The sequence below is a fragment of the Thermomyces lanuginosus genome (genome assembly GCF_041956635.1).
Source record: "Thermomyces lanuginosus strain ATCC 200065 unplaced genomic scaffold VTN49scaffold_34, whole genome shotgun sequence".
Lineage (NCBI taxonomy): Eukaryota > Fungi > Ascomycota > Eurotiomycetes > Eurotiales > Trichocomaceae > Thermomyces > Thermomyces lanuginosus.
The window spans coordinates 176,746-199,369 of NW_027192368.1; the positions used below are offsets into that span (position 1 = coordinate 176,746).

A 22,624-nucleotide genomic window follows, 5' to 3' on the forward strand; every position below is an offset into this window, starting at 1 on the left:
GTGGAGCCTTCGTCTCCTCGGAACGCCTGGCCAATCATCGTTCAGAGCCTGACTTTGGGGATCGCTGGCCCGGAGCTGTCCATTTGGAGCAGGTCCGGTCCTGTGGGCCCCAGCACGATCCGCTCCTTCCTGACGTGTGAACTCTGACCTGCCGTCCGCTTCCTTCCATTTCTGATGCTTTGGCTGCCTCGATTTTCTACGAGTAACGATTAGTAAGCTATGGGACTTTTCTAAAAGTATCAAATTACGAGTACATAGTTATCACAATCGTCACTGAAGTTGATGTCACGAGTATTTAGTAATTAGGTTAATTGAAGCTAGGACCATCATTAGCTCTCAAAATCAACCCGACAGGGGGGCCTCAAGGTTGCCAATTGTCTCTCCACAGTAGACGAGAAAACCTGAATAAGTTACCTCATGTCTCCCCTCGTACATAGAGTTGTTGGTAATCTGCAAGACTATCGGTTCCTGCCGGCATTGCTGCACACAAGGTTCGGACCAGTGCATGCACGTTGAGGCGATGCCGTTGAGTTTGACAGTTGATGGATCGATTTTTTTCCAAATGTACCGACGTCGAGGACCCAAGGGCACCAAACCTTCGGACGAGGACCTACCGTCCTACGCTAAGCGATTGGCTGCACACATCATTGACCATTCAGGGACGATCTTCGGCTAGCCTTTTTAGCACACAAAGATCCGCCAGCCACATTTTGCACAGCCACATCTGGAAATCTTTACCGCAGCCAATGGGCAGTGCTTCGTCCCGCCTGAACCCACATAGTGTGGCGCAGCTGTTTGTGGCTCCCCGCTTTGGCAGCCGCATACTGTTCAGCCAACATCAGTCGGCGCTCGGATTACGTAGCCTCTGCTCGTTTGGAAGAATTGAGCAGTAGGCGACTGGAATCCGGCCGTCTCAATCTTGGTAAAATACCGGGTGTTCGCTCCGTTCCTTTGGTCCGGTCTTTATCGTCGTGTGTTTTGTTCGTTGCATCTGCATACTATCCACGCTGGACGAGTATTATTACCTCCGATACAGGAAAACATGGCAACCGGGTTCAGAACAGTGGCCTATTTCGTCAATTGGGTACGTCTGCTTGATGATCAATGCCTGCAAACTGGTTGACTCATGCGCCAAAAGGCCATTTATGGTCGCAACCATAATCCCCAAGACCTGCCTGCCGAGAAACTAACGCATATTCTATACGCCTTTGCCAATGTGAGGCCGGATAGTGGTGAAGTGTAGATATCTCTATTCCCTGAATATCGAAAGTACATACTGAGAAATACTGCGTTAGGTACCTTACCGACACCTGGTCGGACACGGACAAGCATTACCCGAGTGACTCCTGGAATGACACCGGGACCAACGTCTACGGCTGCATCAAACAACTCTTTCTCCTCAAGAAGCGGCATCGTAAACTCAAGGTTCTGCTGTCTATTGGCGGGTGGACGTATTCATCAAACTTTGCCCAGCCAGCCAGCACCGAGGCCGGACGCGAGACCTTTGCCCGAACCGCCACGAGATTGGTGCTAGATCTAGGGCTGGACGGTCTCGATATCGACTGGGAATACCCACAAGGTCTGTTTTGCGGACCCTTGGTGATTATTTCTTGCTGACAGGTTCTTTTCGTCTAGACGATAACCAGGCGCGTGACTTTGTGGCTCTGCTGCGCAAATGCCGGGAGGTGCGTTCGTCGTTACCCTGTGGTTTTTTTTTTNTTTTTTTTTTTTTTTTAGTTAGCTCTAATGGCATTGCAGCATTTGGATTACGCCGCGGGCCCGAATCGGAGGTTCCTCCTGACCATTGCCTGCCCAGCTGGTAGGTTTCGTCTGCACATAGGAGCTTACTGATATTGACCAATCTCAGGTCCTAACAACTTTACCAAGCTTCGCCTGCCAGAAATGACACCGTACTTGGACTTTTACAATCTAATGGGCTACGACTATGCTGGTAAGCTTTTGCCAAGAAAGACTTTTGCCATCACACTGACAGTCGCAGGCTCTTGGGACCAACTCGCCGGCCACCAGGCCAACATTTTCCCCTCTTCAACCAACCCTGCCTCTACGCCATTCTCAACCGATGCAGCCCTACGACACTACATCAGTGTCAGCGGCGTGCCATCGTCGAAAATGGTATTGGGCATGCCGCTCTACGGGCGCGCATTCCAAAACACCAATGGCCCCGGAACGCCGTTCAGTGGTGTGGGTGAGGGAAGCTGGGAGCAAGGCGTGTGGGACTATAAAGCTTTGCCCCGGCCTGGTGCTACGGAGCACGTTGATCCTAACATCGGGGCGTCGTGGTCGTACGATCCCCAGACCAGAACTATGGTCACCTATGATAACGTTGCCGTTGCCGAGATCAAGGCCAACTTCGTCCGCGGAGCCGGCCTTGGTGGAGGTATGTGGTGGGAGAGTAGTGCTGACCGAGGCGGGAAGACGGCCAATAAAGCTGATGGCAGTCTCATCGGAACCTTTGTGGACGGATTGGGTGGCGTTTTCGCATTGGATCAGTCGCCTAACAACCTTGATTATCCGGAGAGCAAGTATGACAATCTCCGGGCTGGCTTCCCGGGAGAGTGAATCTGAACTCGACGGTGGCACATGGGTATATGCACCGTTCGCACACACGTACGAGTACACAATTTACGACTACAGCATTAGGATAGAGAATCACAATGTCATCGACAAGCTATGCCATTTGCCTCTAACCTTCATTTCATCATTCGACGTTTTAGGTACACCTAAACACTAGTCTATTTCGACTCGTCGAAGACGTAGGTCAGGTGGCACTTGCCGCAGTACTGGCGGTTCTGCATGGCAGCCATGAAGACACCGGCACCGCACTGAAACCAAGTCAGCATCAATTCTCCCACTAAAAAACAAAAGCCAATGTGCACGGAGTTGAGAAGCATACCTCGGCAGAAGGGCACTCGCGACGCAGACGCTCAATCTTGCCATCGCCATCAACCTTGTAGTACTTGAGGACGGCGAGCTTGGTCTTCTTGCGCTTGTGCTTGATCTTCTTGGGCGTGGTGTAGACCTTCTTCTTGCGCTTCTTGGCACCACCACGCAGGCGCAGGACGAGGTGCAGGGTGGACTCCTTCTGGATGTTGTAGTCCGACAGAGTCCGGCCGTCCTCGAGCTGCTTGCCAGCGAAGATCAGACGCTGCTGATCCGGGGGGATACCCTCCTTGTCTGTTCAAGAAACGACCACAGGATTAGCATTGATGTTCCGGCGACTCAAATTTTTTTTTCCCCTCTTAAATTATGATGTCGTACCCTGAATCTTGCTCTTGACATTGTCGATGGTGTCCGAAGACTCCACCTCAAGGGTGATAGTCTTGCCCGTGAGGGTCTTGACGAAGATTTGCATTTTGACGAAGGCCTGGAAAACGTTGGCAAGTCAGCATTGAGTCGTAAGAGACTCCTGAAAGGAACCGTTTCTTACCTCGACAACGGTATGTCTTCCTCAACCTTCAGAAATGCAAATCTTTGGGTTTTTGACTGAGACGAGACGTTGAGTGGGGATCGGAAATAGTAAAATCGGTTGTGTGGTCACGTGAAGAAAATTTCGGTTCTCGGTTTCACGTTTTTCCGGAGTTTGTTGATTTCGAGTCACGTGATGGGATTTGCCCTTGTTGCCGACCGCGCGCCATGTTTCGACGGAGCACGGAGTACTCCGTCACTTGTGGTCGTTTGGTGTTTCAGCAAAAGACGGAAATGCCCTGGGACATTATGCTCATCTTGAATATTCAAGGAGTTCAGGAGCAGGGATGTACTCCGTAATTTTCAGAGCTATTGAATATTGTACGTATTTCCTGGAGAACGCAAATAAATGCGAAACAACGCTTGGAACGGGCCTGTTGCTACCACTTGGGATATTCCTTTGCTGTGATTGACCCCTGATAGCATGCAAGGTTCAAGAGAAAACGATCATCACTTTGAATTCTGTGATCTCATAGGCTAGAATGACGAGCCACAGTTGCCCTGCTGAATTGTTCCTCGGCGAGCTGAACTGGCGCCGTGATTGTTGCCGGGCCAACAATAGCCATTGTTGACACCGTGCGATCAAGCCCTAAGTCGCTCAGCAACCTCATCTTACCACCTTCATATTTCTGATCACGATAGTTCTAGCATCTATTCTCACGAACATCTTTAGTTTTTCTTTGTCTTGTCTTTGTCTACATTTACTTATAACGTTTTGAACAGTCTGCTTCTCTTGGCTCTGAGAGGACTTAGTCCAGAGCCGAACTAGAGAAGCCGCGGGTAATTGATTCCCTGTACAGGGCACAGGCTGACACTTTTTTTTTAAAGACAGGGAGAAGAAAGCCGAGTCCATCGACAAATCGACACCCTGAGATCGTTGTACGCGCATTGGAGGGCGTTGGTGGCGAGGACGTTTCGGACTACAGCGTGACAGGTTTTGACTTTTCCAGCCATAAAAAGTCAACGAGCTGCGCTTGTTTCCCAATCATGCTGACGAGTCCGACAACGGCCAACGGCCACAGTCGAATCCGACCACAACATCGGCGTCAAAACTCCATCCCCGTGGCTCTGGAATCTGCCAAAAATTCTGGCCTTGCAAGCCAACGATATGGCATCCACAAGCGCGGGACGAGTCTTGACCAACGCCCTCGCTCAGCACACGTCGAATCCGCCGCTTTCCGGGAAGCCCTTCAATCCCAGATCGGTGACCTAGACAGCACGCAACCGTACCTCGATCTGTCAACTCTCAATGTGTCGTCGGATGGCGAATGTTCGCCATTCGAGCCGGATGGACTAGGTGGTTTTACTAACCAGAACAGCAGCAGCAGCAGTAGCAGCAACGATCCTTCTTCGACTTTCAACATGCAGTCTGGCATTCAACACACTCAACAGCAGCAACAGTCCACGAGGACAAGCACATCTTTTGCATCCAACATGGATTTCCCGGGGACATCACATTCTCGAAATTCTTCGGATGCGAATAGTGGGATGCTAGCAATTTCAGGTGGCATTACTCCCAAGGATCTCAGACGCTTATCTATTCAATCAAGTCAGTCTGCCGGACGACCGTCGACGCCTCTGAAGCAGACTGGTTCCAGTAAGTAGTGGACTGTTCAATTCCAGAGTGCACCTCGCTGAGCCTGCGAACAGACTCGCTACCCATCACCCCAGAGCCCACTCCAATTCGTCAGAACATGAACTTCTTTCCCGACGATACCATGTCAATGCAATCTTCTCAGCCAGCGTACATGCGAAGAGCTCAATCCCTTCAGGGGTACCCAGGTTATGCGCCCACACAAACTCGGATTGATGTTCCTTCGCCACCAAACACTGCCCCCGGTGATTGTGAGAATTTCGACATGTTGAGCATCCAGGAGAGTGAGATTGAGAGTTGCACCTTCGATGAGTTCATGCGGGCCAGTACGTTCAGCAACGACAAGTCGCAAACCGACAACAGCAACAACAACAACAGCAACAGCAACAGCAACGATAGTCAGTCGCGGCCGTCCTCGTCAGAGTCATCTTCCATTCGTTCATCACCGGAAACTGCCTCCATTCCGCCAGCCGAGTCCAATCGAGATCAACAGCCGACAAACAACAAGAACAACAACAAAGTTCCCATCACGCCGGGTCCTACTTCCAAGAAGCCCACCGCAACGACATCAGCTTCCAGATCCTCTATGGCCAAGACTTGGCTGTCTCCCAAGCCAGCGAGCATTGACAGCTTGAAGTTGGATTCACGAGTTCAGGCATCCATTGCGGAGACGGGCGTTACTATTGAAGAGATCGCGTCATACATTTCCGGTCCAGATCCGGAGGACGGGCAATACGTGTGTCTATACAATGACTGCAGAAAGCGGTTCGGCCGCAAGGAAAACATCAAGTCGCATGTTCAGACACACCTCGGTGACCGCCAGTACAAGTGCGACCTGTGCAAGAAGTGCTTTGTCCGGGGTCACGACCTGAAGCGGCATGCGAAAATCCACACCGGGGACAAGCCCTACGAGTGCGCCTGCGGCAATGTCTTTGCCCGCCATGATGCCCTAACCCGTCACCGCCAGCGCGGCATGTGCATCGGCGGATACAAGGGCGTTGTCCGCAAGCCGAACAAGCGTGGCCGCCCCCGCAAGAACGACCGCCCAGACATGGAGCAGCGACTGGAAAAAGCCGCGCGGGCGCGCCAAAAGGTGCTCGCAAAGGCTCCGTCGTCGTCGTTGTCAGACTCTGGTAACGAGAGCCGAAGCTCGTCGCCCCCGACAACCAGCAGCAGCCCGGAAAGCACAATCCATTTTCAGGTTTCGAGTCCCACCCCTGTTCCGAACAGCGGTTGCGACAACGCCGCGACAAATGGCAGCAGCAGTAGCAACAACAACAACAACTTCTGTATGCCGTCGGACGTCTTCTCGATGACACCGCCGGCGTCCCCGGGATACAGCACGGGCAACAACAATGACAGCAAGTATTTGTCATCGTCTTCCCACAGCGAGCAACGTCCCTTCACCCCGTGCACGGACTCTGGCAGCGATATCAAAACCGATCCGGAGCAGATGCGGCAGGGCAATTTCTCGACCCTGCTGGTCCCGTTTAGCGGCGACGACACAGCAAACTACCTTAATCTGGACATGCCCACCACCAACATCCCATCGCTAGATAGCAGCCTGTCGACGTCGCAAACCGTTCCGACACTGATGGATTCGACCACGGCCACCTCGGACTTGGATCTCATGATGTCGCAGGACCACTCCCACGGGCTCCCTGACTTTGGCGCCACCGATTCGTCGAGTAATTTCTCCGACTTTGGCGCTTCATCCAACTTCATGGATGAGTTCTTCAAGGGCAGCAGGAACAGTTCGTCCCTGGGGGCCTCCAGCGAGCTGTTCCTCGAGTATGGAGATGAGTCGTCATGTGGGAGCTTTGTCCTTTAAATTCGCCGCATCTTCCGTCATCATTCGACTTCGATGTCCGGGCATTTTCTTTCATCGGCGTTGTTTTTTCGGGGGATATAAAAAAAGGCCTTGCTTTCCGGTGTTGTTTCGTTCTCTCATTTCTCTCTTCTTTTTCCTCTGGCATGACGACACGATACGACTCGCTACGACACAATGACACGACGACATGACATGACATGATACGACCTTCATGACCTGCAACTCGACCCTGCAAAACTCATGCTCACTCTTCCTCCCTCAATTGCCTTTCCAACTTTTGTCTGATTTCGCGTCGCGTTTTTCTTCTTTTCGTTGCCATGTACGACTACGATGACGTTTACGACTCTTCTCGTCTTGTTGGTTTTCTTTCGTTTTCGTTTTATGTGTGTGTCAGCGATGGATGGTAATGATGATGATGACGAATTTCGTTTGTCAATTATTCTTCGGGGAGGTGTTCTCTTGTTAAAGCCTGGCTAAATCTGATGACGGGGAATTGACATGGTACGCAAATGAGCTTGGTTTTCCATGATAGACCTAGCAAGCCGAATGGAGTGGTCTTCTGTACAATGAATGCTATTCTCTAACCTAAGTACTCGTAGTCATGTTGTCAATGACTAAGGAAACTTTGTGCCATGACAGCTTTAGTTCACTATGTACACTTTCCCGAGCGTCACTGATGCTGGCATCACCGGCTTCTCAGGAATCCTGCACCAGCTGGCGCCTACTTGGGAATATACTTGATCCCCGACTTCGGGCAGTTCGTTCCCTGTCCAACTGTACCCGAGTGTCAGTATCATCGCGTAAATGGAGTGTAAAGATACTACTTACCAGCTGCGGCAGGCTCAAATGTGCCAGACTGGAGCGGCCCGGCTACATTGAAATGATACCAGATCTCATTGATGGCGCCCTGGCGACAGCGGACGGTAACACCACCACCATGTGCTTGCTCCAACGCGGACTCAATCTCGTCCCGATCATACGTCGCGTCTTCAGAGGGAGTAATCCCAGCCTCTGCGAGGATCTATCCAAATTCGTCAGTCAGAAAAATGCATGCTGAGCAGCGATCAAAACAAGTACTACTCACGTCGTAAGAAGGCCGACTCTTGAACACCTCCACGGCAACATCGAAATAATCCACAACTTCTTGCTGAGAGACGTAGTTGTCGTAGCACTGAGTCTCGAGCGTACTGACGCACGTTCCATGCTTATTCCACTCGTGCGACCAAAGCGACGCGTCGTCGCCCTGATAGTCCTTCCAGTACGTCTGCATGTAATCGAGGAGATCCGAGCGACCCGCGTCGACGAGAATCAGCGAGATGTTGCTGTATTCCCGCGAGGAGTCGCAAAATTCGTCGAAACTGCCATCGCAATGATCTGGCCTAGAAAGTAAACAAATTAAGCGCGGTGCCAGTTAGAAAACATTGTGGGAGAAAACTGTTACCATAAACCATGAATTGTCCACGAATCCTTAGGTCCCGTCACTGGATCAGTGTCCCAGAACTGCGTTTGCAAGAAATGCCCGCCAGGATAATTGAAGCAGCATGTGTCTTGGTTGTTGAATTCCGTCTGGCAGCTAAGTTCCCCTGGCGATGGACACGAAGAACCCGAGCCTTGAGGAATGGCCAATCCGTTGAACGGCAGCTTTTCTGGCCGCAGGCTCAGAAGGCCGGCCAGGCCGATGGTGTTCAGAATCTTCTGTAGGCTGGGCATGGTGTGCCTAGGTTACGAACCGTAATGTTTACAAAGGAGATTTGTGTGCAGGAGTACGGGAGTACTCTGTAAGTACTTCGTGCCTGTACTCAGTACACTCCAGAGTTGCAGTAAGCCCTCAGTGATCGGCATCACATGATTTCCTTTCTGAAACAAGAGTTGGGTATCTTCAACGCTAATATCTATACAAAATGTAACATAAATCGTGAAATGGCTCAATGCTTTTCGGCCTTTTCATCACGTTCCTTCCAGAGTCGCAGTACCTCAAACCCCACCTCCACAGCGATAAGGAGGATGACGATCCACTCCAGTCGATGGCCATGCTTCTCGCTTAGCCGTTCCCGAAGGACGCTGGCGATCTCCTGCGCGTAGTCCATCTTCTCATTGAGCACCTTGATGCGGACGCCCACGTCCAGGGCCCGGCCAACCTGCTCGTAGTACCCTTCCAAGCCGAGCTCGTGTCGACTGTCCCAGAAGATGTCGGGCAGAGAATCGGTGAGTTCCGAGTAGAGATTGAGCTGCGCCCGTACACTGAGCAATTGCCCGGTTTTGCGGAGAATGAAGTCGCGCGTGAAGGGAAGGCGGGCGCCTCGGGAAAGTAGCACTGGAATGTCGCGGGTCGACTCGAAGTAGTTGGAGAGCAAACTTTCTAGCACCGCCAGCTTCGTGCTTCGGGCCAGTCCGGATGAAAAGGCGATCTTTGTAAGCACAGTGTCGACAGACTGTCGGTTGGGCGGCGTCGGATCGACGGCATCGGGACCGGGTTTAGTGCCGAGGATGATGGTGTCGCCTTTGATGGTGCTATTCTCTCGCTGCGGGTCCTCAACGTATTCAAGATCCTCCGTCTCCAATGCATCTACGTGCGGTTGCTGCGCGGCAGGAAGCAGCGTTTTTGTAGCGAGATACGATGTAAAGCTGTCCGGTAGCGACCACGCAACAACCGTTCCCGAGGGAAACACAAATACATCGCCAACTTCATCGGAGGGGAGATCGGCCGAGTTCGGATTGCTCATGCGTCGGATCGAGTCCAGAGGGACTTGGACGTGAACGACTTGAGGATACAGACCGGTGTCATGTGGGTCGGGTTCGTAGCCTTTGTCTCGAAGAATGTCCATGACCTTGGATATGTCGAATTGCTCTGCGACCGCATAGGCTGTCACCGTCTACCGAGATTCATCTCAATCAACCACGATTCCAATGGTCAAGACTGCGGTCGCGATTCAAAGTACCTTTGTCTGACCCAGTCCTTTCTCGGACAGCATACTCCTCGATTTCATCCCATCTTTGGATCGCTGTGCTTCGACCGCCACTCGACGTAGTGACGTCGGGGCTGCAGGTGACCGTGCTGCTTTTCGCCGTTGTCTGTGGGCTGCCTCCGATTCATCTTTGATCTGTCCATTGGCCTGAGTTTGCTGCTGTCGGAAAAGTGGTGTGGTGGAAAAGGGCTCCGTTTGAACGAGGAATCGAACACGCCGCGTTGATATTCGGCAGGCGGAACAGATGTAAGGCCGGGCAAACATGGCGGTTTAGCGCGTAATGTCGAACTGATAAAAGTCTATTTCATAGATTATAGAGTACAGAGTATAGTCTTTTTAAAAGTTCGTTCTGGAGATGAATGCTCTCCGATCAAAAGCCGAGCATTGCCGGTTTACCAAGCTTGGTCACCGCCTTTGAGCCGCGGCGGAGCACGACCGCCTCTCCACAACACTTCGATCCGTACTTCCTCGCATTCCCTGCAGATGCAATGGACTCGCCGGACGCAGCTGCAGGAGCTGCCTCGGCGACGTCGTCGCCGGTGCAGCCCGAACCAGCCGCCCCGGCCTCGACGGAGCCTTCACGAGTAACGAATCCGCAAACCGAAGACGGTGACCGCGTCGAGGGCGGCCATCAATCGGAGCACCATGAGTCAGAGGATGGTAGTGAAGAAGACGACGAAGGGGAAGAGGAGGAAGAGGAGGAGGATGACGAGGACGAAGAAGAGGAACCCCGCCTGAAGTACGCCTCTTTAACGCGACATCTGCCGTCCTTGTATCGCAACGGAGATGCGACAAGCGCGTTCGTCGTGGGCGGCGACAAAATGGTAACTTGTTCAGATTCTGATTGTTCTCTGGTGTGATGCTGTTTCTAACAGTGGTTATATCCTCTAGATAGTTGGAACACATAATGGGAATATTGTAAGCTTCCCGGCCATGTTTCTAGTCGCTCGCGGACTAATACTTTCTCTTCCAGCATGTGCTCTCGTTGCCCCTCCTCCGCGTTCTTCGTGTATACTCTGCCCACTCTGCCAGTGTGACGGCCATTTCGATATCCCCTTTTCCCCCGCCAATGCCGACCCTGCGATCAGGCAGCTCACCGAAAGTTGCAGAAGACGATGAAAGCATTGCAAGCTCCTCAACTGGATCTGTACGCGGCAAAGGAAAGCAGAAAACACGGTCACAACCGCCTCTGCCTGCAACGCCGTCCAACTCGATTCATATAGCCACGTCGTCGATTGACGGCAACGTCTGCATATATTCCCTTGTCGATCCAAAAGATGTGATGCTCCGCAACTTCGGGAGACCAGTTCAAGCGGTAGCGCTGTCGCCCGACTTTAAGAATGACAAGACTTATCTATCCGGTGGTCGGGCCGGGCAGCTGATCCTCACTGTTGGGGGACGGCCAGGTACGACAACCAATGCAACGACTCTGGGCAGCGTTCCCTCGGCTACAGGATGGTTAGGGTCCCTTGGTTTCGGGGGCGGTGGCTCTGGGAAAGATACGGTCTTGCACAGCGGCGAGGGTGCGATTAACACAATAAAGTGGTCTCTATCTGGAAAGTATGTGGTTTGGGTCAATGAAGAAGGTATCAAGATCATGCGTTCGCATCTGCATCTCGATTCCGCGGATGCAGAGAATGCATGGACACGAATTGGCCATGCTGACCGTCCCAATCGCCCGGGTTGGGAGGAGATGGCTAGTGTCTGGAAGGCGCATGTGGAGTGGGTGGATGAGACCGTGCTAGAGGACGGGAACGGCTCTCAATCGGAGGCGGACAGTAGAAAGCAGCCATCGACTCAGATCGAAAAGCTCGTCGTCGGCTGGGGCGATACGATATGGGTGATCCATGTGTTTCCAGACCGAATCACACCGGCAGCAAGTCGGACGGAGGAAAAGAGACTTGGTGCGGCTGAAGTCGTCTCCATGTATGTCAATTCATTTCTTTCCTTCTGAGTCTTAACACTAACTTTTATACAGCCTACGTACAGACTGTATTATATCCGGAATTGCCATGTACACTCGGAATCAGCTTCTAGTCCTTGCATGGCTTGAAGCAGAAGCTGAGGAATCAGAAGACCAGTCGCATAGTAGCCGACGGAAAAAGGCTGCCGAACCTGAAGTGCGGCTGATCGACATCGAAACAGAAGAAGAAGTCAGCGCAGACACACTGTCCGTGTCTCGATTTCAGGGTTTGTCTTCTTCTGACTATCACATGGATATTCTCCGACCGTCCAAAGAACCTGCAGCCGAGCAGCATCGCGGGGCTCTAGGCTCCTTGGGAACGGGCCTTTTGGATGCGACACTCTACCCAGCACGACTATTCAGCTCTGGTGCGAGCATCCGTAGCAGTGGAAGCAACGGCGACAAGGACTCGAGCAGGGTCTCGAGCACTTTTGCTTCGACGCCTATCCCCGGCGGTTCGACGATTCCACCGGATATTACAACGCTATCTAGTGCCAAAGGTGCCAAGATCTTCATTCACAGCCCGTATGACTGCTTGGCAGCTGTCCAGAGAGACCTGTCGGATCATTTGGAGTGGCTGGAATCACATGCTAGGTACGAAGAGGCATGGAACCTCATCGACCAGCACCCGGAGGCGGTGAGCAGCTCAACAGAGCGCGTCGAGGGCCAGCATGACCAGGATACACCGTCGCGGAGCAGTCTGGCGGAGTTCTTCGCCGACGAAACCTCGTCCGTCACCACCGTTGGCCGAGGGATGTACTCGATTGCGTCCAAAGAGAAGCGGCGGATTGGCGAGCTATGGATCGAGCAGCTGGTTGAAGCCGGAGAATGGGAGAAAGCTGGCGAGGTGTGCGCCAAGGACGTGGATACAGTAACACGATGGGAGCGGTGGATCTGGAAATTCATTGAGAACGGCAAGTTCGATGAGATCACGCCGCACGTTCCAATCAACACACGGCCGCCGCTTGCATCGGCGATTTACGAGACGCTGCTCCGCCATTACGTTTCTCGAGATCGAGGCCGGTTCAAGGAACTCCTAGATCAGTGGCCGCTGGAGCTGTTCGAATTATCGTCGGTGATTTCGGCGATCGAGGAACAGCTTCAGTCGGGGGACATTGCGGAAGGATCCGCAGACTGGCGGATTTTGATGGAAGGGCTGGCCAAGCTGTTTTTGGCCGATGGACGTCAGCGCGATGCTCTGCATTGCTACATCCGATTACAAGACGCAGAGGCCGCGTTGAATTTGATCCGCGACTACCGGCTCGTGGACGCTGTGTCTGACGACGTCCGCGGCTTCATTCTCTTACGGGTATCTAAAGAACAAGCAGATCGGGCTCCAATATCAGAACTGGAGGAAGCCACGGCAGAGCAGATCAAGATTCTAGTGCGGGAGGCGTACAACGGCATTATCACGCCGGAAACTGTGATCTCGCAGCTAAAGACCGGCGCTGGGCGACTCTACCTGTACTTTTACCTCCGAGCGCTCTGGCGCGGGGAGGCACATCCGTCCGAAGGCGACAAGATGAAGACACACCTCCGCCCGCGACGTGGGCGACTCGCTTCCCGGGACGCAGCGGAAAAGCTAGCCGCAGATGAAGGCCGGGCCCTGATCGAGAGCTGGGCAGACACAGTGTTGGAAATCTTCGCGACCTACGACCGCCCACTGCTGATGGACTTTCTCCAGTCCAGCACTGCCTACTCGTTTGACGAAGCCTGCCGCATCTGCGAAGCCCGGCGCTACACGCCCGAGCTAATCTACCTACTCTCCAAGACGGGCCAGACAAAACGCGCACTGAACCTCATTCTGACGGACCTCAACGACGTCTCGCAAGCGATCGCCTTCGCCAAGGCGCAGGACGACCCGGATCTCTGGGAAGACCTGCTGACATACTCCATGGACAAGCCGGCATTCATCCACGCGTTACTCACCGAGGCCGGTACTGCGATCGACCCGATCAAACTCGTGCGCCGCATCCCCAGCGGTCTCGAGATCGAGGGCCTGCGCGAAGGGCTCACCCGCCTGCTGCGCGACCACGACATCCAGGCCAGCATCAGCCAGGGCGCCGCCCGCGTGCTGCAGAGCGAGGTCGCCGTCGGCATGGACCAGCTCCGTCGCGGCCAACGCCGAGGCATCAAGTTCGATATCTGCCCACTATCCACCGAAACAGAGCACGGCGACCACGAGGATCGGAAACCGCATTCCGGAGGCGAGGCATCATCCGGCAGCAGTACACCAACGCCGCAAGAGAAGATAACAACAACAACAACAACAACAGCAGCAGCAGCAACAGCGCGCCCTACGAGACCATCCGTTCAGCCCGGTCGCTGCGGAGGTTGTTTCAAACCTTTTCACGAGAATGGTAAGTATTCTCCGCTGTATGGATGTATAAATATTGATCTAATCGCCGTGCAGAAAAGGAACTTCTGGTGGGTTTCGCCTGCGGTCATGTTTTCCATTTGTCACATCTAAATGATGATGCCTCTCCGGACGCGGCGGTTGATCACGACGATGCGTCGGACCGCGCATCACTCACCACGGTTGAGGATCCATCCTACTCCTCTGCGGCCGCACGCACCGTCGGGCCCAAAGTGATTACTGCGCGGTTGATCCGTGATCGAATCGGTCAGGGGTGTCGGATCTGCTCCCTGGCAAAACAGGTCGAGCAAGCATCGGCTTGAAATATGTTCATGATTCTTTTGAGGTGTATCCGTTTGTGATGATCATGTGCTACACTTCTAGATACCCGTTCATAGTCAACATGCAAGGTATGCCAGGTCGGTGGAGTTGATCAGGGGTTTTTTTTTTTTTATTCCTACTTTTAGGAATCAATTCAACATGCTTTGGAAAAAAAAAAAAAAAAAGAAAAGAAAAACAGTTCTTTCCGCCCCAAATTTTGCCCTAAGTTATGATCAACGTCTTAATCAGCTGTCAAATAAAACACGAACGGCTGACGTCTCGTTCTGACAGCTGTGCTCCGCTGCAAGCGGTGTGAGACAGCATGTCGGCTTGAACGGGATTGGTCCGTTCATAGGCCCACGACCAGAGCACAGACCGCCACCGCCATAGCCATGAGCCTAGTTCCAGCAGAACCCTTGGGGGCCAGGTCAACGGTTGGAGCCGTGGGGTTCAGGTCGACAGATGTGGCGGTTTCTCGACCTTCAGAGGTTGAGGGTTGAGTCTGGGTTGCGCTGGTCGCTGACGTGTCCAGTGTGTGACCAGTAGATTTTGGAGTCGTCTGCAGCGTCGACGAGCTGGATACAGACGCTGGGACACTAGTGTCACTGGAACTAAAGCTTGCTGACGGCGCCGGAAGGTCAGGGGTGCCAGTGGCAGGTTCGTCCGGCGATGGAGTAGGGACAGAATTTCCAGGAGCCGTTTCCTCAGGAGGGCTAGGGAGTGGCAAGCTTCCCGGGACAGGCAAGCTGGCACCGGGAGGGAGTGGCGTAGGGACTTCAGTATGGCAGTCCACAACAACAACGGTGGTGACAACTGGTCCGTTGTTAGGCTAAGCTGATTAAAAGAGGCCTTATGGGACAACTTGCTGTCACGGCGAAGTTTCTCCTGCATAGTGGCAGGGGAAACTGCAACTCTTATACGTTAATGAGAGACATTATGCAGGGCCTGTCATCAGAGCGATGCATACCGGTATCAGAATCAGGATGGCCTGGACGAGCTGAGTTAGCGGTGTCGACTGGTTGCGTAACCTAATCCACGAGGCTAATTACGCACCCCAGCAGAGGCCCATGGCCACCAGGGCCCAGACGACCAGGCGGATTATCATGGTCAGCACCCAGATGTGGGCGATCTAATGAAGGACTGTTGGTGGGTGTGAACGAGAGAGTGCGGGTAGGGATCCTGAGCGAACGACCGAGTTGGAAGATGGAGAGAGGACGGAAGAAGAGGTGAGTTTCGAAAAGAAGAGTCGTTTATATATAGCAGATATGGCATAAACGGAAGGAGCAACGGGTCACAGAAAGCAGGAACAATGCTGTCCATGATGTACCTGCCCGATTTAGTATCCAATAGAAAGGCAGGCAGTCGTAGTACCCTGCGATATGGCACTGCAGCGGCTCTGAATCATTGGATGAGTGGTTTCAAACTGGACTGCCATGTGTACACGGTACTGACAATTCATGGGACCAAGTATTATACCTAGGATCAATGTGTGTGGCAGCGCTGTCTTTGTGTCCCGACGCAGGTACCTAGCAGCCAAGTCAGCGGATTTCCGCTCCGCTCTTGGCGCCTCCATGTTCCTGACGTTCCGCTGTCTGGTGCGGAAGCACCCTGTCTCGGAACAGATTCAGGGATGTTGGAAATTGTTCTGTGGAACTGGAGGGCTTTATACTTCATATCGTATCTCTACCTTCTGTCGAGCTCTCTGCTTAGTTCATATGAAGGAATTACGGCAAGTACCTTCCTCGGATTTGTAGCTCATAGGCCAGCCATGTGGATGCTCTGTTCCCTATTCCATATTCACCAATTGCTTCCATCCGACTCGCCCAGGTAGAATATCAAGCCAGACACTGTGCTCACTATCTACAGTTTGGGCTGTTGTGTAAATAGGAGCGAGGAATGCATAGGTAAACAAACAGTCTTGATCACGGGGGAACGAGCCGTGAATATAATTGCCCTAGCTCCGAGGAGAGACCGGTTTAGAATCACGGTTTGAAAGAATACGATCCTCGATGCAGATGCCGCACGACCTACAGAATCCACCGCAAACACGATGATCGACCAAACTACAAAGTATGCAAGAGGGGATCGAGTGGTTCAAATCTTAACCCAGTCTGGACAGGTCTGGAACGCACTAGTCTAGCTCCCCTCCAGTAAGTTACTCCGCACTGACCGCCTGCCTGGGATCCAGGATCTGAATGTGATGGTGCATTTTGCAGGAGCCCATCAGACGAGTCAGAAAAACCGAAAATGGGTAAAAAGGGAGAGGACAGGACACGTGCCACGTGGACCAAAAATGCAGATATTCAAAATCTATTAGGTTTTTTTTTTTTTTTTGGTAAGATCGGTTTTTCTCCGCATGCATACCAGTGTGAAAATCGGTGTACAGAATGTATGTTTCTGCTCGATGACATCATTACACTTCATGACTCGTGAAAGTCCCTCGCTTTAACCCTCACTTCCCCCAGAGCTCCTCGCTCCCAAACACCGAAAATCCCAAGCGCCCAAGGCGAAATCCGCCAAGACGCTTAGATAAGCGAGGAGCGAATAGGACCCCACAGCTTGCCACGGAAATCAAAACGCAAAAGGGGTAAAAATCCGATTGGCCGGATACGACAGCCAGTCCAATCACCACTCCATGATTGTAGACCCTGAGGGACCGATTTGGGAATGCAGCTAGAGGAGTCCCACCAGCATCGAGAGTTTTCGCTTCACTCTTGGGGGAGTGGGGATGAAGTTTGGCCCCCCCCCCTAACGTCATCAACTCCTGGTTCCCGTGAATTTCGGTTCAAGTGGTTTCTTTTGCGTTCGATATTGGAGACGAGGAAATGAAAAGAGATTGAATGGAGCCGCATTCCAAATGGGAATTAACAGATCCTTGTCAGTACTCGAATTGCATTCGTTTGGGAAAACTTATCGGGAGAACTCTGCAGGGGAGATTCCAAATGGAGCTCCGGGACGATGACATCATCTTGAGCAACATTCAGTAACGCGCGGAAGAGCATGAACTGCCGAGGACAACGGACTACTGGATGCTGGCTGCTCTTGATCATTAACTGTTTATTATTATACTAAGCTAACTCTTTGAATGACGCTCCAACCCCATTCATTTCCGGAGATTCGTGTGTTGTCCCCGTCTAAAACGCCAATATCGACCGAAATCAATCCGCTAGGAGATCAAAAAGTTACAAGCCTTCCATCGTAGAGTCATAAACTTGGAAACCAAACTAAACCAGAACCACTGTACACCCCAACCGTTTTCCTCTTTTTGGAACCCCCCTTTTAATATGTCAATTTCACCTCCACAGGCAATGCCGGCGTGTTCGAGGAATCCGATGGCGTGTTCACCTTCAATTTGGAGGCTTCCGTAATCTCTGCCACCATGTCCTGTCCTTCGGGAAGGTGCTGGACGACGTCGTCGTCGACCATAATCTTCAATCCGTTTTCGTTGATTCGAAGCACGCGCACGATCCGGTCGGGGTCGATGCATTGTTTTTCGGAAATCTTGTACATCAAATCTCGTACAGTGCGCTGACTAAGGTAAACTGCTCGGTAGTAATCGTCCTCACCGCTTTTACCGGAAAAGCGGATGTAGAAGCATGCAACTGGTTCAGCGTTAGAATAAGTTGGATAGGTCGGCAAAATGTAGATGTGAGACTCACTTGGTTTCGGTGGGCGCTCGGCCGGCGGCCGATACGTCGGATCCAGATCTACGGCTTCAATGTATCCACCCGACAGGCCATCTCGCCCAACCCTTTGTATTTTGACCGGCTGTGTCAAGAGACCTGATCCCGCGCGACCGTTGACCAGGTCCATGCCGCCTTGCTGGCCATGTTCCGGCGCAAATTGGCGCTCCGCGTAACCATGGAGCGAGGTCAATGAGGTGGCGCTGTTCGACGGCGACAAAGCATTGGAGGTTTCCGATGTAAAATCTATACTTTGCAATGACTCCAGAGTGCCCCTTCGCGACAGCGACTGGAGTTTGGCATCCTGCGCATCACCCGGGAGTATGACCGGAAAGGCATCAGGGTCGTCTTGTGCGTCACCCCGGAGACAGAATGCGCTGACGGGCCGCGGGGAGGAAAACATACTCTCCAACATGGTGAGCTTAATGTGTAGATCCTCCTCTGGCGCAGTCTTTGCGTTTTCGGATTCCATCGACCAAGATCGGTCGTGCTTGGGGGCTTTGGTTGGCCGACTGTCAGGACCAGCCTTGACCGCGATCGAAGTGGCGTTGCGTTTTCGCTTGCCATTGTTGCCATTGCCCGCCTCCAATTGTGCAATTTGCTGCTTGAGCTTCTCGATCGACTTTTTGACGTGAGACACGTCGTTGGTAAGCTTCCGCTCCGCGCCATGGTCACGGAAGAGTTTGACTTTGCAGTAGCTGATTTCCGCATTGCCTATGGTCGCCGACCGCGCCTCGTCGGGCTCGAGCACTTCTGTCTTGGCACAGAGCCGGACAGGGATGCCTTTGACGCCTTTGGAATGACTGAAATCAGTCGAGAGAAAGTTGAACCGGACAGTCACTGAGCAATCCGACGCCCCGGTCGTCGGATTCGGACCCCAGGTCACGCTAAACCCATCGAACGAGGTGCTTTCCAGCTCGACCTGCGGGCGGTCCCCGTTGCTGGGTAGCGAGTCCACGTATTCGACGGCTTGCAACTTGCCCCCGCGCTGATGAGCTTCATTGAGACCCCGACCTTCTTTCCACAACTGCCAGCAAGCGGCCGGTCGGGAGCGTTGTTGCTCATCGTCAAAAGATACACGAATGTATGTCCGATACCGCAGAGGGGTTGCACCCGACGCATGCGGTGAAGCCTTTGTGTCGACGATGGAAATCGAGTACGACTGGCCCTTGTTTAGATATGTCACCGGAATCTCGTCTGGATGCTTGATCATCGCCGTGGGAGCCCTCAATGTGACGGCATATCGAAATCTGGAAACACCATAGTCAACGACAAAATCATCATAGAAGGACAATGCGGACGGTCATCTTCGGCATGTAACTGTGATGGCGAGATCCTTCGAGAGGCAAAACTCACTTTTCGCGGCCCACGGCTGAGCTGGTCTCCACATTCGTCGACAGGGTTGCAGCCGGCGCAACCCCGTTCGTCCGGATGTCTTGCATCAGGGTCACGGATTCGATCGATCCATCCTCCGACGAATCCATTGGGTTGAACCCAGCGTCGCGAGGTACAAATGAGTCGGGAACCAAGCCCGTGGGTTGCGCAAGAGACTGGACGCTGTGGAAATGGTGGGACAGGAGGTGTTGCGACGGGTTGTGAAACCCATCGCCGAGGTGGATATCTGGTCTGGAATCAAGGTTCGACAGCGCAGTAGGGAGGCCATTAGGCACCGAAAGCGAGTTTGTCATGTTTAACCCCAGGGGAGGAGAATGCAGATCGCCCGCCTGGCTGTGAGCGAGCATGCTGTGGATGCCATTAGGGGTCGAGTTGCCGTAATCCGGAGGTGGGTTGGCCAGGGCCGTGAAATGGAACGAATTGTGATCCAACACGCTTGGGGTAAATCGAATGTCATGCAAGCCCCGTGGGGTGGGATCACTCAGCCTCAGCTCATCATTGGCCTGCGGATACGGGCTGCTCGCTTTACATTAATTTCATTGAGCCACACAGGCAATGGGGGTAAGAAACGCACTCAATATCCATGGCCTGGTTGATGGCGTTGGGACTCATGCTCGATGACTCTGGTTCGGCTGTAGCCACGACATGAGGAAAGGTCTTTTTGAACTGTTGAACGAGATCTTCATCGAGCTTCCGCGGAGGTTTTCTACATGGGAATTTTGTCAGTTAGCGGTGAGAGCTGGGGAGCTGGGAACCGGTCCCAACCCAGGCTGTCAGCCATACCTGTTGCGAAACATCTTGGATGGCGGAGGAGATCGCGGGCGGATAAGAACTCCACGCAATGGTACTTCCCGGCTCAAAGCAATGCGAACCAAACAGCTCGCCGAGACCGACAGACAATGCGGTCACGGATGCTGGTCGCTCGCGGAAAGCTCCCGCACAGGAGGACTATAGAAAATTAAAAGGGTTTGAGAGGGGTAGGAGACCAAAAAAAAAAAAAAAAAAAAAATGTGCAACGAGAAGGAGCACAAATTATGTGAATATATAATAATAAATATGGAAAATAAAATTGAAAAAGGAAAAAATCGAACCGTCAATGCGTGCCGATTGAAGATAATATCTGTACCTCAGAACGATCGACACGCGCACGCGGAGAAAGGGAGGCAAAAAGAGGAGCAGTACCCGACCCAAGCTCCCCCTATGACGAATGGATACAACGTCTATTTTTCGATGACAATCGCGGAGGCCATGGACGCGCCGAGACCAATGGACCTTCGAACGGGGATCTTGGCTGGCGATGGCGCTGTCTGTGTTTGTTGTCGTTTCTTCTTCCTGCGGACTCACGCCAGTGGCAAGAGGAAAAGTCTGTCCATGCAGAGACCGTCAGGGACGGGAGGCGTCATGTCCGAAAAATAACCCGACAGGACGAGCAATCCTAGTGTCCTCGTCTACGGAGTACTAGGGTGGATGATGATGTCTCTCTGTCCTATGAACCGTTGATTGCTGGACAGCAATTGGTCCCGCGTCCGTTACGCGAATCCTGGATCGAATCCTGGGATGGAGTTGAGACCAGCACGGTTCATGACTATCCATATTTTCGAAGGTTGGGGCAGATTCCAGAATCGGTACGGTATGGTAATCTAAGATATCATCGGGGGCATCGAATTAATGTGCGCCTTGCTCGCCAGATTCTTCAGTCTGATTGCATGGATTGGAGAAGGGAGCCGGAATGCCAGTTGGTCGTGACTTTTGCGCTCTGCAAAATTGGGGACTCGCCGGCGGAGGTCAGTGCTGATGTCATGGGCTTTTTTGCTGAGCAGTCATTGGCGACGGATTCATTTATTCTCCCCGCACGGGTCCCGCGCTAAGCCTGTCCCGCTTCTTTCCCACCGCTGATTGGGGACTTGGCGCAGCGAGTAAGCTCTTAGCCTCTTGCTGTTGCAGCTATGGGCCCTATGGCGCCGTGTTTGCTGATCAGTGATCACGGCATGTGCTTACGTATGGGTCCCCCCGGGGGGGGGGGGGTGTTCATTCCTCGGGGCGCATTCATCCGGTGAGAGGTCAAACAAGGGATATGTGGTGGCTCTGCGGAGATGACGCCAGGTTCCATGCTTTGGGACAAATGCATGACTTTAGTATTCCCGTGTCGAACTGTCGTTCCTCGATGTCTGAGGGGTCTTCCCCATTTGTCCACCGTGGTCAATGGGTGCTGTATCTGATGGGTTGGGAGCATGGGGACTAGACCGTCCTTCATCCACTAGCTTTATAACTAGGCCATTTCCGCATTGCGCATAGACCATGTTCGTCAATTGTTCCGAGATGGGGGAAGCAGACTTCTGGGCGAGTCGCCGTGCAGCGAGTCGAGATAAGCTTCTGGGGAAAGCTGTCGGTGTCCATGTCACCATGGTCGTATTTCCAACGGTCGCACCAATCATCGTCCGGTCGGGTTTTGACCCCTCTAGAACTACTCGATCGGGAGGGCGAGCTCTCGTATGAGCATCGTAGTTCGCCGTCTCGAAGAAGAGCGATGGACAAGGGGTAGACATGAGGACGACTCGGTCCGCTACAAGGAGAAAAGTCCTCCGTCAGGACCTCGGGAATTGGTTATCGCCAGCGGAGGACTGGGGATGGGAGCAAATACCGTCCATCCGTAACGGCCATACGCCCAGCTCGGTAAGAATCGCTTATGGAGACTTCGGGCCAACGTCAAGGACGAGTGCTCGGGAAAACCGTATGCCGGTTTGTTTGGTCTGGGCTGGGATCTCCCAAGTCCCGAATCATCGCAAAAGTCGCCACTGGCGGTGCGATAACCGCCACTGGAGCCGTCCGAGTGAGACATGGGACCCATTGTGGGAAGATGGCATGCCGTCATGGGCAAGAAGGCTCTTCGATGAGCCCCGTCGATTGCACAATGACAAGTCGCCACTAACAGTCCGGAGTCGCTCCGTTGGGCCATCATTGAATGAGGGGCCCAGGGGCCATGACATCATATCTTCTCGCCGCTCGTCATCCAAACTTCCCCCAACGCT

At 52.9% G+C, this 22,624-nt stretch overlaps 10 protein-coding genes across 10 annotated transcripts; 5 read left to right on the plus strand and 5 right to left on the minus strand.

Moving 5' to 3' along the window:
- Positions 1 to 1,042: 1,042 nt before the first annotated feature.
- VTN49DRAFT_5363 (uncharacterized protein) lies at positions 1,043 to 2,580 on the plus strand (the record flags this gene model as incomplete). The annotated part of the gene is made up of 7 exons (XM_069413412.1): positions 1,043 to 1,084; positions 1,139 to 1,239; positions 1,296 to 1,579; positions 1,636 to 1,685; positions 1,759 to 1,819; positions 1,868 to 1,951; positions 2,000 to 2,580. The coding sequence occupies 7 exons, from the start codon at positions 1,043 to 1,045 to the stop codon at positions 2,578 to 2,580; spliced, it is 1,203 nt and encodes a 400-aa protein (XP_069266598.1).
- A 173-nt stretch (positions 2,581 to 2,753) lies between these two features.
- VTN49DRAFT_5364 (uncharacterized protein) lies at positions 2,754 to 3,373 on the minus strand (the record flags this gene model as incomplete). Its single annotated transcript, XM_069413413.1, has 3 exons — positions 2,754 to 2,843; positions 2,915 to 3,195; positions 3,280 to 3,373. 3 exons carry the CDS (start codon positions 3,371 to 3,373, stop codon positions 2,754 to 2,756), a joined length of 465 nt encoding a protein of 154 aa, XP_069266599.1.
- Positions 3,374 to 4,473: 1,100 nt separating this feature from the next.
- VTN49DRAFT_5365 (uncharacterized protein) lies at positions 4,474 to 6,911 on the plus strand (the record flags this gene model as incomplete). The annotated part of the gene is made up of 2 exons (XM_069413414.1): positions 4,474 to 5,083; positions 5,137 to 6,911. 2 exons carry the CDS (start codon positions 4,474 to 4,476, stop codon positions 6,909 to 6,911), a joined length of 2,385 nt encoding a protein of 794 aa, XP_069266600.1.
- A 721-nt stretch (positions 6,912 to 7,632) lies between these two features.
- Positions 7,633 to 8,621, minus strand: VTN49DRAFT_5366 (uncharacterized protein; the record flags this gene model as incomplete). The annotated part of the gene is made up of 4 exons (XM_069413415.1): positions 7,633 to 7,685; positions 7,740 to 7,932; positions 7,996 to 8,290; positions 8,353 to 8,621. 4 exons carry the CDS (start codon positions 8,619 to 8,621, stop codon positions 7,633 to 7,635), a joined length of 810 nt encoding a protein of 269 aa, XP_069266601.1.
- A 215-nt stretch (positions 8,622 to 8,836) lies between these two features.
- VTN49DRAFT_5367 (uncharacterized protein) lies at positions 8,837 to 10,141 on the minus strand (the record flags this gene model as incomplete). Its single annotated transcript, XM_069413416.1, has 2 exons — positions 8,837 to 9,784; positions 9,851 to 10,141. The coding sequence occupies 2 exons, from the start codon at positions 10,139 to 10,141 to the stop codon at positions 8,837 to 8,839; spliced, it is 1,239 nt and encodes a 412-aa protein (XP_069266602.1).
- Positions 10,142 to 10,236: 95 nt separating this feature from the next.
- On the plus strand, positions 10,237 to 14,519 carry VTN49DRAFT_5368 (uncharacterized protein; the record flags this gene model as incomplete). Its single annotated transcript, XM_069413417.1, has 5 exons — positions 10,237 to 10,701; positions 10,769 to 10,795; positions 10,851 to 11,803; positions 11,856 to 14,200; positions 14,254 to 14,519. The coding sequence occupies 5 exons, from the start codon at positions 10,237 to 10,239 to the stop codon at positions 14,517 to 14,519; spliced, it is 4,056 nt and encodes a 1,351-aa protein (XP_069266603.1).
- Positions 14,520 to 14,866: 347 nt separating this feature from the next.
- Positions 14,867 to 15,622, minus strand: VTN49DRAFT_5369 (uncharacterized protein; the record flags this gene model as incomplete). Its single annotated transcript, XM_069413418.1, has 4 exons — positions 14,867 to 15,330; positions 15,384 to 15,422; positions 15,485 to 15,505; positions 15,571 to 15,622. The coding sequence occupies 4 exons, from the start codon at positions 15,620 to 15,622 to the stop codon at positions 14,867 to 14,869; spliced, it is 576 nt and encodes a 191-aa protein (XP_069266604.1).
- Positions 15,623 to 17,796: 2,174 nt separating this feature from the next.
- On the minus strand, positions 17,797 to 20,392 carry VTN49DRAFT_5370 (uncharacterized protein; the record flags this gene model as incomplete). The annotated part of the gene is made up of 5 exons (XM_069413420.1): positions 17,797 to 18,119; positions 18,177 to 19,450; positions 19,557 to 20,111; positions 20,170 to 20,301; positions 20,379 to 20,392. The coding sequence occupies 5 exons, from the start codon at positions 20,390 to 20,392 to the stop codon at positions 17,797 to 17,799; spliced, it is 2,298 nt and encodes a 765-aa protein (XP_069266605.1).
- A 44-nt stretch (positions 20,393 to 20,436) lies between these two features.
- Positions 20,437 to 21,463, plus strand: VTN49DRAFT_5371 (uncharacterized protein; the record flags this gene model as incomplete). Its single annotated transcript, XM_069413421.1, has 3 exons — positions 20,437 to 20,572; positions 21,209 to 21,225; positions 21,284 to 21,463. 3 exons carry the CDS (start codon positions 20,437 to 20,439, stop codon positions 21,461 to 21,463), a joined length of 333 nt encoding a protein of 110 aa, XP_069266606.1.
- Positions 21,464 to 21,893: 430 nt separating this feature from the next.
- VTN49DRAFT_5372 (uncharacterized protein) lies at positions 21,894 to 22,249 on the plus strand (the record flags this gene model as incomplete). Its single annotated transcript, XM_069413422.1, has 2 exons — positions 21,894 to 22,004; positions 22,058 to 22,249. 2 exons carry the CDS (start codon positions 21,894 to 21,896, stop codon positions 22,247 to 22,249), a joined length of 303 nt encoding a protein of 100 aa, XP_069266607.1.
- Between the last annotated feature and the right edge of the window lie 375 nt (positions 22,250 to 22,624).